This window comes from Camelina sativa, chromosome 15, assembly GCF_030686135.1.
Source record: "Camelina sativa cultivar CO46 ecotype springtype chromosome 15, ASM3068613v1".
NCBI classification, from domain to species: Eukaryota; Viridiplantae; Streptophyta; class Magnoliopsida; order Brassicales; family Brassicaceae; genus Camelina; species Camelina sativa.
The window spans coordinates 10,631,721-10,644,720 of NC_141894.1; the positions used below are offsets into that span (position 1 = coordinate 10,631,721).

General features: G+C 35.7%; 2 protein-coding genes and 1 long non-coding RNA gene across 5 annotated transcripts; 1 reads left to right on the forward strand and 2 right to left on the reverse strand.

Moving 5' to 3' along the window:
- Nucleotides 1-19: 19 nt before the first annotated feature.
- On the reverse strand, nt 20-1,585 carry LOC104746408 (uncharacterized). 3 transcript variants are annotated; one of them, XR_015581491.1, is made up of 4 exons: nt 1,297-1,585; nt 858-1,012; nt 577-617; nt 20-463 (listed from the first exon to the last, which is right to left on the reverse strand). It is a non-coding gene; the product is annotated as an uncharacterized LOC104746408 (long non-coding RNA). The 3 variants fall into 3 exon arrangements; XR_760863.3 differs by having other exon boundaries at nt 1,290-1,585; XR_760864.3 differs by having other exon boundaries at nt 858-1,050; nt 1,290-1,585.
- Nucleotides 1,586-5,177: 3,592 nt separating this feature from the next.
- Nucleotides 5,178-8,534, forward strand: LOC104746409 (hexokinase-4-like). The gene is made up of 9 exons (XM_010467876.3): nt 5,178-5,973; nt 6,137-6,287; nt 6,386-6,568; nt 6,824-6,898; nt 7,050-7,205; nt 7,342-7,440; nt 7,537-7,664; nt 7,866-7,944; nt 8,058-8,534. Exons 1-9 carry the CDS (start codon nt 5,702-5,704, stop codon nt 8,421-8,423), a joined length of 1,509 nt encoding a protein of 502 aa, XP_010466178.1. The 5' UTR covers nt 5,178-5,701; the 3' UTR covers nt 8,424-8,534.
- Nucleotides 8,535-8,588: 54 nt separating this feature from the next.
- Nucleotides 8,589-12,791, reverse strand: LOC104746410 (T-complex protein 1 subunit alpha). The gene is made up of 17 exons (XM_010467877.3): nt 12,347-12,791; nt 12,091-12,155; nt 11,853-11,942; nt 11,636-11,722; nt 11,475-11,534; nt 11,344-11,394; nt 11,082-11,177; nt 10,832-10,897; nt 10,520-10,737; nt 10,334-10,430; nt 10,129-10,215; nt 9,907-10,041; nt 9,657-9,761; nt 9,433-9,561; nt 9,251-9,354; nt 9,046-9,136; nt 8,589-8,949 (listed from the first exon to the last, which is right to left on the reverse strand). Exons 1-17 carry the CDS (start codon nt 12,417-12,419, stop codon nt 8,866-8,868), a joined length of 1,638 nt encoding a protein of 545 aa, XP_010466179.1. The 5' UTR covers nt 12,420-12,791; the 3' UTR covers nt 8,589-8,865.
- Between the last annotated feature and the right edge of the window lie 209 nt (nt 12,792-13,000).

Below are 13,000 nucleotides of genomic sequence, written 5' to 3' on the forward strand. Positions count from 1 at the left end.
ATAATGAAAAGCATAAAAATGGATTCAATAATGATAAATTCTTTATTGTTCTCCTGGGTATGAAAATGTTCAAATTTACACTGTCACACCTCAAATCTCAATCACAAAGACCCAGCTAATCACAAAACCCAACCAAATTAAGGAAGGATAAATATAAACCACACAAAAGATGTTCATCAAGTTCGTCTCTCTACTCTGTTTTTGTGTAGCCTTAGAGGAAACAGAGGAGGCAATGGAGCAGAGGACTTAGAAGGAGTACAAACAGGAACATGAATCATTGGTCTTATCCTCATAGTACAGGCTGGTAGATAATGTAGGGTGTTCTTCATTTACAAATAAGCACATTAATTATGAGTACCTTGTGCATCTGAGTAACAAATTCATAGTCGTCAATTAGTTGTTTCCTTAATGCCGGTGGGATATGGAAACTTAAAAGGTTGTCAGAAGGAACCACATTCTTCTCCTGTATTCAGCAAAAAGCAAGAATTAAGTAGGACTCTCCGCTTAAAAGAAAGAAAAACCTGGATATTGGTAAGATGAAAGATTAAGCAAATAGATCCACTATGGAGATATTACCGTGTCAACCGAATCTTGCTTCCGCTTTCTTCCTCTAGCAACTGCAAAATTTAAGAAAGATGTTGGACATCAGCTGACATATAACATTCAAATATAGTCACAAAAACTGGCCTCATTATACATCATGAACAAAATAACACCATGATGTATAAGTCTAGTCTAATCTCTACATCTCCTACTGAAAAAAAGCAAGCAAGACCAAAAGAGAGTCCCTCCCTCATAAAAAAAACTATGGATAATAGCAAGAAAGAAGTATAAAGAAAGAAGAAGGTGAGACTGACCATTAGGGCTTCTAAGTTTCATCTTTGTGACTTTTCCAAGCCGTAGCAGTCTTGATGCTTCATAACCTGTTCCTTCTGTTTCTCAATATTTTCATCTGTATGTTTCTTCATCTGTATGTTTCAACAGACAGTCCAGACTTATCCATTCGTCCCAACTATCATTGAATAAGAAGATGATACAAAGTAATCAGACCTTCAAATCATCAACAAAAAACAAAAAAAAATTAAGAAACTTGGCAAACAAACATTCAAATCATCAATAATCAGTAAATCACCCCATGTGAATTCCCCTAATACACAAATAGTTTACCAACACCGGAATGATTTCAGACCGATAAATGTAACATCAGGTTAGGTTGAAGGTTTTATAAATTAGGTTGAAGAATATTAGGGACTAATAAAGAACATAAAAATTAGGGAAAAGGTACAAACCAGTGACCTCGAGAACATCGCACTGCTTGTATACCCGCCATCATCGACATGTATTGAACAGAATAATAGAGAGATTAAGGTTTGGAAGGAAACAAAGAGATTGAGAAGAAAAAAAAAGACACTGGATAAAGCTGAATCCACTGAAAATTGATGTTTAATTCTACTGATCTAGAGTTGTTGTGTAAAAAAGCTCATATGAAATTAACAAAAACTCTGTTAAAAAAATGGAGACGGCGACAGAGAGCATAGGGAGAGAGAGAGAGAAACACTTTTTAGGTTTTTAAATTAACGGATATGATCGAAATAAACCAACGGTTGTGATTAAAGAAAAGGATCCAAATAGTAAAAACGGGTCAGAAAGATCCGCGTCTTTATCCGTTTAGAGGAGCCTGGAAATTTCCATTGTACCCTTTTTTAAAAACGAAAATTTGGTCTTATTTCCAATGGTTTTGTATTGTAAAATTTTACAAAACAAATGTTTTTTTTCAGGCAATGTTTTTCTTTTAATAGTAGGGATAACATTTATAAAGATATTAAAATATTTTTGGAGTCCTAATATTCTTTTTATTATTTTAACAAATAATTAATTCTCTCTAAAATAAATTAGTATATCACAGTTTTAGATTAAACGAAAGAATTATGTAAGAGTGAATGTATGGATACATATGGTTGTCACTCTTACATAATTCTTTTATCAAAACTTTACATCGGGTAGATCAGTTAAACCACTTATAATCCATACATTCACTCTTACATAATTCTTTCATTTAATCTAAAACTGTGATATACCAATTTATTTTATATTCAAAATTTATCAAAGAATTATGTAAGAGTGACAAACCATATGTTAACGGATTTGGATACATATGATTGTCACTCTTACATAATTCTTTTCTATATTCAAATAAAGATTCCAAATCCGTTTCTATTTCTTTGATACATATGGTTTGGTTTTTAATTTAGCTTTATGTGTTGGTTTGGTAGATTCAACGTTTCTCTTTCTTTAATATATACGGTATGGTTTTTTAATTCGGAATTAATTAAATCTTGATTAAAGTTTTCATTTTAGAATATAGTTTTTAAAAAATTGTACAATTTTTGTTGGTTTGATTTTACATGAAAAAATTATGGATCCCTTCATCATGGATTCAAGGCATATGTGACTTAAACTGAGAATGTTAGTTTGATACTAGCTTATTATTTTTCCCTAGCGATCTTCACTTCATTTGGAGAAGTATTAATTAGATTTATACCTATATGACACTTATAATCATTATTGCGGTAGTAGGTACAAACTTGTCATTTTTTTAATTAACGTGTTCAAATTCAAGATTTTTTATGCTTTTTTGTTTTTTGCTTTTTCTAATTAGTATGTGACAACAATTAGGCATGAATGAACTCGGATTGGGGAGTCTCATAAGCCATAAAATATATTCACAGGCCATGACCGAGTTGACTGAACAAACACTATATTATATACTGTAGTATTATATTATTTTTTAAATTGTTTATTTTATTTGAAATAAGTACATGTATTGGTTCTTGTTCACGACATAGTCATTAATGATTTTAGCACATGATTAGGCATCTAATTATCAGTTTTATGCATGAGGTTTCATTTTTATATTTAAATGGCAACGCCTTTGATTGCCATTGATTGTCATGTGTATTATTAATCTTTGCACAATATTGGATATTCATATTTTTGACTGCAAATCAGATTTAATGCGACTCAGATTTATTAATTTTTCAACTGTGTCATGTATGTCTTGATTAAAGAATTGAAATTGTCATGTATGTCTTCATATTTGGAATTGAAATTGTTCATGTATGTCTTGATTTTGGAATTTAAATTGTCATGTCATTGTATTCTCTGATTTATTTTACCATTTATTTATTTGATTGATAAGGCGGACATCATGCAACATTCAGAGTATAACAAACTATCTAAAAGCTAAATCTTATATTTGTTAATGACTGACGATGCACTACCTGTGCATGAGATCGTTCAAGCCAACCAACATTTATGTATCCCATCCAACTTCTAAGGCATAGAGATGGACATGTATACGAACATAGAAAAACCAATCAAGCACTCATAGTATTTCTGCTTATTTTTTGTTTATCTATTATTTAAAATTGCATAATCGACATGCACTCATACTTTTGTTCTTTGTTGTGGCAGTCTCGTGGTATCACAACAACAGTCCATTACAGGCACTCAATTACCACATATTCTGGAGGCAAATTGTTTTAGGTCTTAGTGGCACGCCGCTATTTCCTTCATGGTAACCAAGCCGATCGTTTCCTAGTACATTACGTGGCAGACGATGAAGATGATGTAATGCTAATCGAGCAAGATCTATTTCTAATCATTCTGGTGGTTGATCTAGCTCACCTATACCAGGATTAATCTGAGCTGAAATTTGGCTTCTAAACGGTTTTAACGAGGAAAATTTTAATATTAGATATCAAGTACCTTGAGATAATATGCCAATGGAATCCACTGTGCCGATGATATATTATGTTTTGATCACGAGAACCTGATTTTGTTGAAATAAGGCTTGTCAAGGGGGATACCAGTCCAGATTTTTCCACATAGCCATTTAGTGCCTACTTCCTGCAGTATTCAATAATTAAGGACACAACTTAGTTAGCTAACTAAGGACACATCTTAGTTAGTTAACTAAGGACACATCTTAGTTAATCACTACATAGTCATTAATGATTAAAAAATGATAGTAGCACATAATTAGGCATCTACTTATCAAATTTATGCATGAGGTTTCATTTTTATACATAGTATAGATTATGCATAAACTATAGTTTGATATATATTTTGACATATGACCGCTTGTACATTTTAGTTGAATCTTGCATTGATTCATTCTATGGTTGCAGAGTTTTGCGTGAGGTTTAGATATTATTTTAAGTATATATTTTTGTAGTTTATTTGATGGTTTGAGATTCTGATTATCGTAATTGTTTGCAATAATTGTTGATATTGTTGCTGGTTTCATTTTCATATACTAAATCATTAGTAGCCTGAATTTTGATCTTGTGTTATTAGTGTGTGTGGTTAGGCTCTAGACGCTTGTATAACCGTTATACTGACATTTCTTTTTGTTGGTGATTCAAAATATTTATGAAGAGATTTTTAGTAACCGGATATGATGATAGTTTAATGAACTTCTTACTAGTTATTATATCCGTAAAAATAATCATAATGATTTCTTAGTAGTGATTTACTGATTTATAAAAAGACAGTAGGTAGTTGTATCATCCACCAATTAGAACTACGTAATTATATGTATGAATATTGCTGATGAGAAGATATTTTGTATTTTTGTTTTCTGCAAAAAAACTCATGAACTTGAAAATGTGTCGGATCATATAAAATAGCATGTGATTTATGGTATAACAATGGTTTGTTTTGTACATCATGACTCCATATGGTGTGAGCAAAATAGAATGGATGTTTTCGTAGGAAAAAAACATGTCTTTTATATAATTAAGATGGATGAAACAGCCAGTTCTTTCATTAGTCAGCTAATTGAATATATTTTTTTTATCATTATTATACTCTACCAGATTAGTCTGTCTAACCATATTGATATATATATATATATATATATCCTTGGCTCACAAAACGTCATTGCTCCTCGAATGCGTTCTTAATAAAAACGACCAACAAGTGTTAGCTAGAGAGCCTAATAATAGTGACAGGATTATTGATATACGGCAAATAGTAGTGTATATTCTCTTTAAACATTTAAACGTCAACTACTACGAAACTTAGTAGTATTAAACTTAGACGAACCCATTAATTAATAATAGGGCGAGTCAAACCCAAAAACAAATGAAAAATAAGCGAATCGAAACCGTCCATACTCGAAAAGTACATGAGGGTACAACTGTCATTTAAATAACATTCATGTATGTAAATGTATTATTCATTCATCGATTCGTTTTCGCCTTTCCAGCGTTCCTTCCTTCTTCTTTCTGACTCTCTTACCAAAATTTTATCAATCTCTCTCTGTCTCGCTGCGTCTTTTCGCCGGAAAAAAAGGACATAACTTTCGCTGGAATTTGTCGGAACCTACGAGCGCGCAAGGCTGTTTGATCTGAAGAAATCACGGAGGAGCGAAAAAAAAAAAAAAAGGGAGCTTTTTTTGCTGAGGCGGTTTAATTTTTGTATCTGTGGTTATAGAAAGGAACCGTTTGCGTTGAAATGGAGCCTTATAGGGTTATTCTCATCGGTGGTTGAAGCTTTTTCATTTGCATTTCGTGCCAATCTGATTGTAAATTGCTTTCTCGTCGTAAAGGCTCTTGCTTTTTGTGAGTAATTTTATCTCGATTTCTCTTGAAGACACAGAGAGAGAGGGAGAAGAGGTTGTGTATAGACATTTGAAATGGGGAGGTTTTTGGTGACGTTGGCAGCAGCTACGGCTGTGGTGGCTTGTTCTGTGGCCACAATGGTGGTGAGAAGGAGGATGAAATGGAGGAGGAAGTGGAGGAAGGTGGTGGGGATACTTAAGGATTTGGAGGAAGCGTGTGAGACTCCCTTGGGAAGGTTGAGACAGATGGTTGATGCTATAGCTGTGGAGATGCAAGCTGGTTTGGTTTCTGAAGGAGGGTCCAAGCTTAAAATGTTGCTTACTTTTGTTGATGATCTTCCCAATGGGTGAGATTTTTTACATATCTCCAATGCTTGTTGATTTGGTGACATGATGGAGCAAATGTCTGGAAATATGTTTGTTAGTTGTGTGAAAATTGAATGTTTTTGGTTGTGTGATTGTCATAATGTAAAGCCTCTTGTTGTAATGTACGAACCCTTTTGATTGCAGGAGCGAGAGGGGAACTTATTATGCACTTCATCTTGGAGGCTCTTACTTTAGGATTATAAGGGTTCATCTAGGTGGCCAAAGATCTACTCTTGAAGTTCAAGATATTGAACGACATTCTATACCAACATCGTTGATGAATAGCACCAGCGAGGTGTCAATGCTTTCTTCAACATTCTTCTAATCCAAACTCGGTTGCTATAATCCGACTGATTAAAATGCTCACATGGTTATTTCTTACTTGATTTGCAGGTTCTCTTTGACTTTCTAGCATCATCCTTGCAGATGTTTATTGAAAAAGAAGGAAACATGGTCAATTTAGCACAACCTGTAAAAAGGGAACTTGCATTTACGTTTTCTTTCCCAGTCAAGCAAACATCTCTCTCTTCAGGAGTTCTAATTAAATGGACCAAAGGTTTTGCAATTAGTGAAATGGTTAGTTTAGCTTCTCTGCAACCTTTTTACCCGTCTGCCTGAGTTTTAGATTACATCTAAGGCTGCATAATATAATCTTAAAACCTATGATGAAACCACTCTTTTATTGGGTTAATTGTTGGATCAACTCAGATGTATAATCATCAGTTTGTGTATAAACAATGTGATTCATCTTCTAGCATTTGAAGTTAAGTTTGGGAAATGTAATCAACATTGATGCATCAAGTTCATAACACGTTTATCTTACTAATGTAGGCTGGGGAAGACATTGCTGAATGTCTACAAGGAGCGTTGAACAAGAGAGGGCTAGATATTCGTGTTGCAGCTCTTGTAAGTCCTTTACAAAAATGCAACACGTTGAACCTGCTGTTGCAATTCCTTTGAAGCTTTACATACCGTCACAAAATTTTGAACAAGAATAGCTCTTAAAAACCTCATGATATCATGTGTGGTGTTGATATTAGTTTCATTGTTTGAGCAGGTGAATGATACTGTTGGGGCTCTATCATTTGGACATTTTCACGACCCAGATACAATTGCCGCTGTTGTCTTTGGAACAGGTAGTAATGCTTGTTACCTTGAACGAACTGATGCCATAATCAAGTGTCAAAACCCGCGCACAACTTCTGGAAGCATGGTAATAAGAATTGCTACATAGTTCGTCCTGAGGAACTTACCACTAATATTTAGATTCTTGAAGATTCAACACAAAAGAGGTGTACCCTATAAAAGATTCGCTCTTCCCTTTATAATGCTTTGTTCTTCTGTGCTAGGTGGTCAATATGGAGTGGGGAAACTTTTGGTCATCACGTCTGCCAAGAACTTCATATGATATTGAGTTGGATGCAGAGAGTATGAATTCAAATGACATGGTAATATTATGCTAAGTTCCCATTCTTTTGTGTTGTTTTATCCTGTTTTCAAGGTTTATTATCAAGTAATCAATTGGTTGATATTGTTGTTTACAGGGATTTGAGAAGATGATAGGAGGGATGTATCTCGGCGACATTGTCCGCAGAGTAATTCTTCGCATGTCACAAGAGTCCGATATCTTTGGACCCATCTCATCCATTTTATCGACACCTTTCATTCTAAGGTACATTTCCTTTACGTCTTATGTCTGCATATCTTTTTACATGAAAAAACAACTGCCAAATTTTTACTTCGTTTCCTATTGCAGAAATTCTGAAAAACCCCAGTAAAAGTAGCTATTAGGTGTATTTTGTGTTATTTAGTCCAAAAAAAAAAAAAAAAAAAGTTGTATTTTGTGTTAAATCTAATCTTACTCCATTCACAGAACAAATTCTGTCTCAGCAATGCATGAAGATGACACACCCGAGTTACTAGAAGTAGCAAGAATCTTGAAAGATTTAGGGGTAAGCAAACAAGAATATTGTGATGCAAAGTATAGTTCTGTTTCAAAATCATTCAACATAATGATGGCTGATACCTTTGATCCCATGGCGCGTTCTCTTGTTCATAACAACAGGTAGCAGAGGTACCATTGAAGGTGAGGAAACTTGTAGTAAAGATATGTGATGTGGTGACCCGCAGAGCGGCCAGGCTAGCAGCAGCAGGGATTGCAGGAATCTTGAAGAAGGTAGGGAGAGATGGGAGCGGAGGAGGAAGGAGAAGCGATAAGCAGATAATGAGAAGAACAGTTGTGGCAGTAGAAGGAGGTCTGTATTTAAATTACAGGATGTTCAGAGAGTACATGGACGAAGCTCTGAGAGATATATTGGGAGAAGATGTAGCTCAACACGTAGTGGTTAAGGCCATGGAAGATGGTTCCAGCATTGGTTCTGCATTGTTACTGGCTTCGTCACAAAGTGTTCAAACCATACAATCCGTATGAATTATTTAGATTGTATAGTTAAACATGTAGCTATGTGTAAATATTGTAGGAACTTCTGTTGATTTCTGCCCATAATTGTGTAAATAAATTACGGTTTATTCCAAAGAAAAAGAATCTTACTGTAGTAATAATTGCAAGGGAATCAATTTTATAAGTCGTACAACATGAAGGCAGAAACAAATGATTCCATATTGTTTAGGTAACAAAAGTACACAACTACAAAAGCTTCATTACATGAATTATCCGAAGAAAAGCAAAAATTTCTTTTTAAGTGAAAAGCGAGTAAGAAACGAGAGAGTTGGAACAAAACAGAAACTATTGTTTCAGAGGCTAATATTGTTACAGCGCAAAAAAAAGCTAAGGAAAGGTGGTGAGTGATGAAATGCGAACAAAAACACACTAAGGATACGGCAAGACTGAGAAAGAGGAGCTGGGCTGTGATTTACTCTTCGCCTTGGCTCTCATCCTTCACCAGTTTGATCATGTCGTCAATTCGCAGAATTGTGATGGCTGCCTCTGTTGCAAACTGGTCACAAAACAAAGCTCCTTTAATAATCTAAGAAGAGATCACATGCTTTTATAAAAAATCTAGTTTATGTGAAAAAGTAAGCGAGTGCTTCACCTGGATAATTTTCACTTTGCTCATAGCCGGTTCGATTACTCCTGCTTCCAAATTGTTACGGATGGTTCCGTTTACGAGATCAAGTCCCATGCTGCATTTGCGATTTACCAACATAAAACCAATGAGAACAGACATTAATTTTCAAACGAAAACCTCAAGCGGACGAGACACAAACAAACTGCTCAGCAATAATATTGCTTATTACCTTGAATAGTGCTTCTTATCAGCCTTTGTTTGTGCAGTGTGGTGGTACGCTCTTAGTTTAGCTACCAACTCGGTTGCATCCTTAGCGGCATTTACAGCAAGAACCTGAGGATAGAACAGTAATAGTTAGATAATAAGTCAAAAACAAAGGACAGATTTATTATTGATGATTGTCGGTCGCACCTTTGGAATAATCAGTAGAGCATCAGCAAATTCAGCAATTGCTAATTGTTCGCGAGAGCCCAAGGTTGTAGCAAGGTGCTCCAGATACACAGACAATGCAGATTCAACTGCACCTCCACCCGCAACCACCTGTTTGAGAGGAAACAGTCTTGAGTAAAACAAGAAATGTATAATTTATTGCTAAAAGCAAGGAAAATTTCTAACAGGAAGCAAAATGATGTTACCGTGTTGGACTCAAGGGTCCTCTTGACAATACATAAAGAGTCGTGCAGTGCTCTCTCCATCTCATCAAGCATGTAGTCATTTGCACCTCTTAAGATCAACGAAACCTTACAGAAAAAAAGCTGACTAAGTCATGACAAAGCTAGACTAAACTCTTATAACTTTAAATATAATATATTTAAGATAGATTTTGTGTGATATAGAACTGTCTACAATTAAGCAATAATTTGAAGCAGAGAGCAAATGGCATACCGCACTGCTTGTTTTGGTTCCTTTAATCAATATAACATCATCATCAGCGATTCTCTCTTCCACAACCTCGTCAGCAGATCCAAGGTGTGCTGGATCAAATGTTTCTTCGCCCTCCATGTCAGCAAAAGTGGTGACCTAAAACAAATAATAAATATATTAGTCAAATGTTTGGCAACTTGGTTCTAATGCTTGTAGTATTCAAACGGCATATCTAAAAAGTACCAGGGTTGCTCCTGTCGCCTTCGCAACATGGCGCATGTCTTCTTTGCGCACACGCCTGACAGCAATAGCTCCTGCCTCTACAAAATACTGAAATAAAAGCAGAAGAAATGGGAATCCATGTCAATAACTTCTCATGTTACACTTGAAAAGTTCAAAAACTGAGTTATGTGCAAGGGGAAAGAGAAAATTTGGACTTCAAACTCACTTTAAGTGCCATGTCGTCTATACCCTTCGTGGTCAGAATTACATTTGCTCCAGCTTTAAGAAGTTTCTCTATTCGCTCTTTGGTCATGTCAGCTTCTCTGTGAAAACAAATATTCAGTAACATGTTAAAAAAAACTCTGTGGAAATGGAAATACTTCTTCACGCAAGGACTAAGATAACAAACTACCTTTGACGGATTTTTTCAAGCTCTCGTGGGTCGTTGACAACAACTTGGACACCTAACTGCATCTTCGTCTTCTGAAGATTGAAGTCAAGGCAAGCAATCTTTGCTGGGGAAACTCGTAATGGCATCCCTTGGGCAGCACGACCAGTATTGAGTGCATATCCATTCAGCAAATAGCTGTCTCTTGCACTTTGCCCATGAGCTTTCAGAATATTAATTCCCTGAAACGTGGTAAGCAGAAGTGTCTGAGCATACAAGTACCATCTTCACCAAAGATATTTTGTCTGAAATTTTTACAGAGGAGCAGATACAGACCTTGATAGGGTATTTTATCTCTCCCCGTTGATTTGTCATCTTTACTGACAGAACGGCTTCCACAACCTTAAGAAAATTCATTATAACAGTTCAGACACATGCAATGATAAGAGTAATATTTCAAGAAAATATCAAAAGATTCCAGACAAGGAAATCCTAGAACGGACTTTAAGTAGAAAAAGTGTCCCCAGACGAAACAGAGACTAGACACATAAGCATAAATAACCAGCAAGGAGAACTAGAGGCATACCAAATTAGCAAAGAAGTCGCTGTCTCCAGAGATCAATTTGGAGGACATGCTGGTTTTAGCACAGTTTATCAATGGAACTTTTCCAAGCTTTTCAACCTATAGAAAAGCAGAAAATAAAAAATTAACTGAAGGGGGAGATGTATAAAGAGGGACCTTATAGAGTTGAACACAAATTAAAGTTTCTTCAAATGCTATATACTCATTCAAAGACAAGATGCATGAGGAAAGAGGCCAAAATGTAGACCATCATAACAGGACTAACCTTCGTTACTAGCTTCTCTTCTATGTATTTGCAAGATTCTCTCATCGCTAGCTGTCAACAGCAACACAGAATATGAACACACAGGAAAAAAATTCTGAAATGCAGGTCACTACATAAGAAATATAGCATACCCTGTATCCACTGATAATTGATGTTGGATGTATTTTATTCCTGACCAAATCATTTGCCCTCTGCAGATAAAATCCATATGATCATTAATCATCAAGTGGAAAATCTTGACAACTCTAGGAAGACAAACAACAAAACCAAAGAAAACAGTAATCAACCAAACCTTGAGCAACTCAGCAGCTACAATAACAACGGATGTAGTCCCATCACCAACTTCTCTGTCCTGGAGTTCAGCTAACTCGACAAGAACCTGTCATAGCAAAAGAAGACAGACTCGGAGTAACTAATAATTCATAATAACTCTTATAAACACACACATAAATAGGCAACCGATTATAAGAATATACGAATATATAACCATCAAAATATGCATCAATTACCTTAGCAGCAGGGTGTTCGACCTCTAACATCCTAAGAATAGTAGCACCATCATTTGTAATGGTTACATCACCAATATCATCCACCATCATCTGACAAAAACAAGATGAAAAACGATTGAACAAACTAGGAAAGTAAAACAAAGGCTAGCAGAGTATATATAACACAGATGCAAATCAGAAACCAATAAATTCAACAAAGAGTCACAAAGCAGTCGAATAGGGGTATGAGAGTACAAACCTTGTCGAGTCCCACGGGACCAAGTGAGGTCTTAACTATATTCGAAATAGCTTGACAAGCCATCACTGCAAATAGATTCATCACATCCGAGTTAAACACCACAAACACACAAAAAAAACATCCAAAAGAAGAGATTCAAAACAAAACCCTAGATTAGAGATCGAACACAAAAACAAAAATCTAATGAGGAAAACAGAACAGATCCGGGGAAATGAGAAACAGACGAAAAAGGGAGCGATAGAGAGAAAAGCAGTACCGTTATGAGTACGAACATCTTGGCCGGATTGTCTATCCCCGGAAATATCCGGATTTTGAGCGGAGATCGACATTATTAGGTCAGAAGATGAACACTAGAGGAGACGCAAAAGGCCTCCAGATCGGAGATCTAAGCTCTAAAGGGAAGTGCAGTGAGAGATTTATTCGTCTTTACACTGAAGCAATGAAAAATGCTTCTCAAAAGTTGAAGAGAGTGGGACTCTCCGGCGGGTTTTTAACCCTCAAGGTTTCTGGGATGTACTGCCAGGGTATGAATGAAACGTCGACGTTTCTATAATTATGGGCCAGAAGGCCCATTTTATGAGATAATCGGTCAAACACGAATTATGGGCTTCATGATTTGAACAGGATCGTCTCCGCTTCCTCCTCCTCCGGAACCAACAATTCCATGATTTTAGCTCGATTTATCTTAACAGCTTTGGTTTGTTTGTTTGGTTGGTATTGTCGCGATATATCATCATGTTCTTATCGCTTGGGAACTTCTGTTTCTCGGTTTTCTTATAAAGTTCAGATACTAAATTTTTAATGAAAATTTCTGATACGTCGTCTACAACATTTTCAGAGCTACTACGAACTTCTCAAACCTAAGTTACTTAAACAATAGAGTTTTTTTTTTTTAATCTGCTCTGAATGG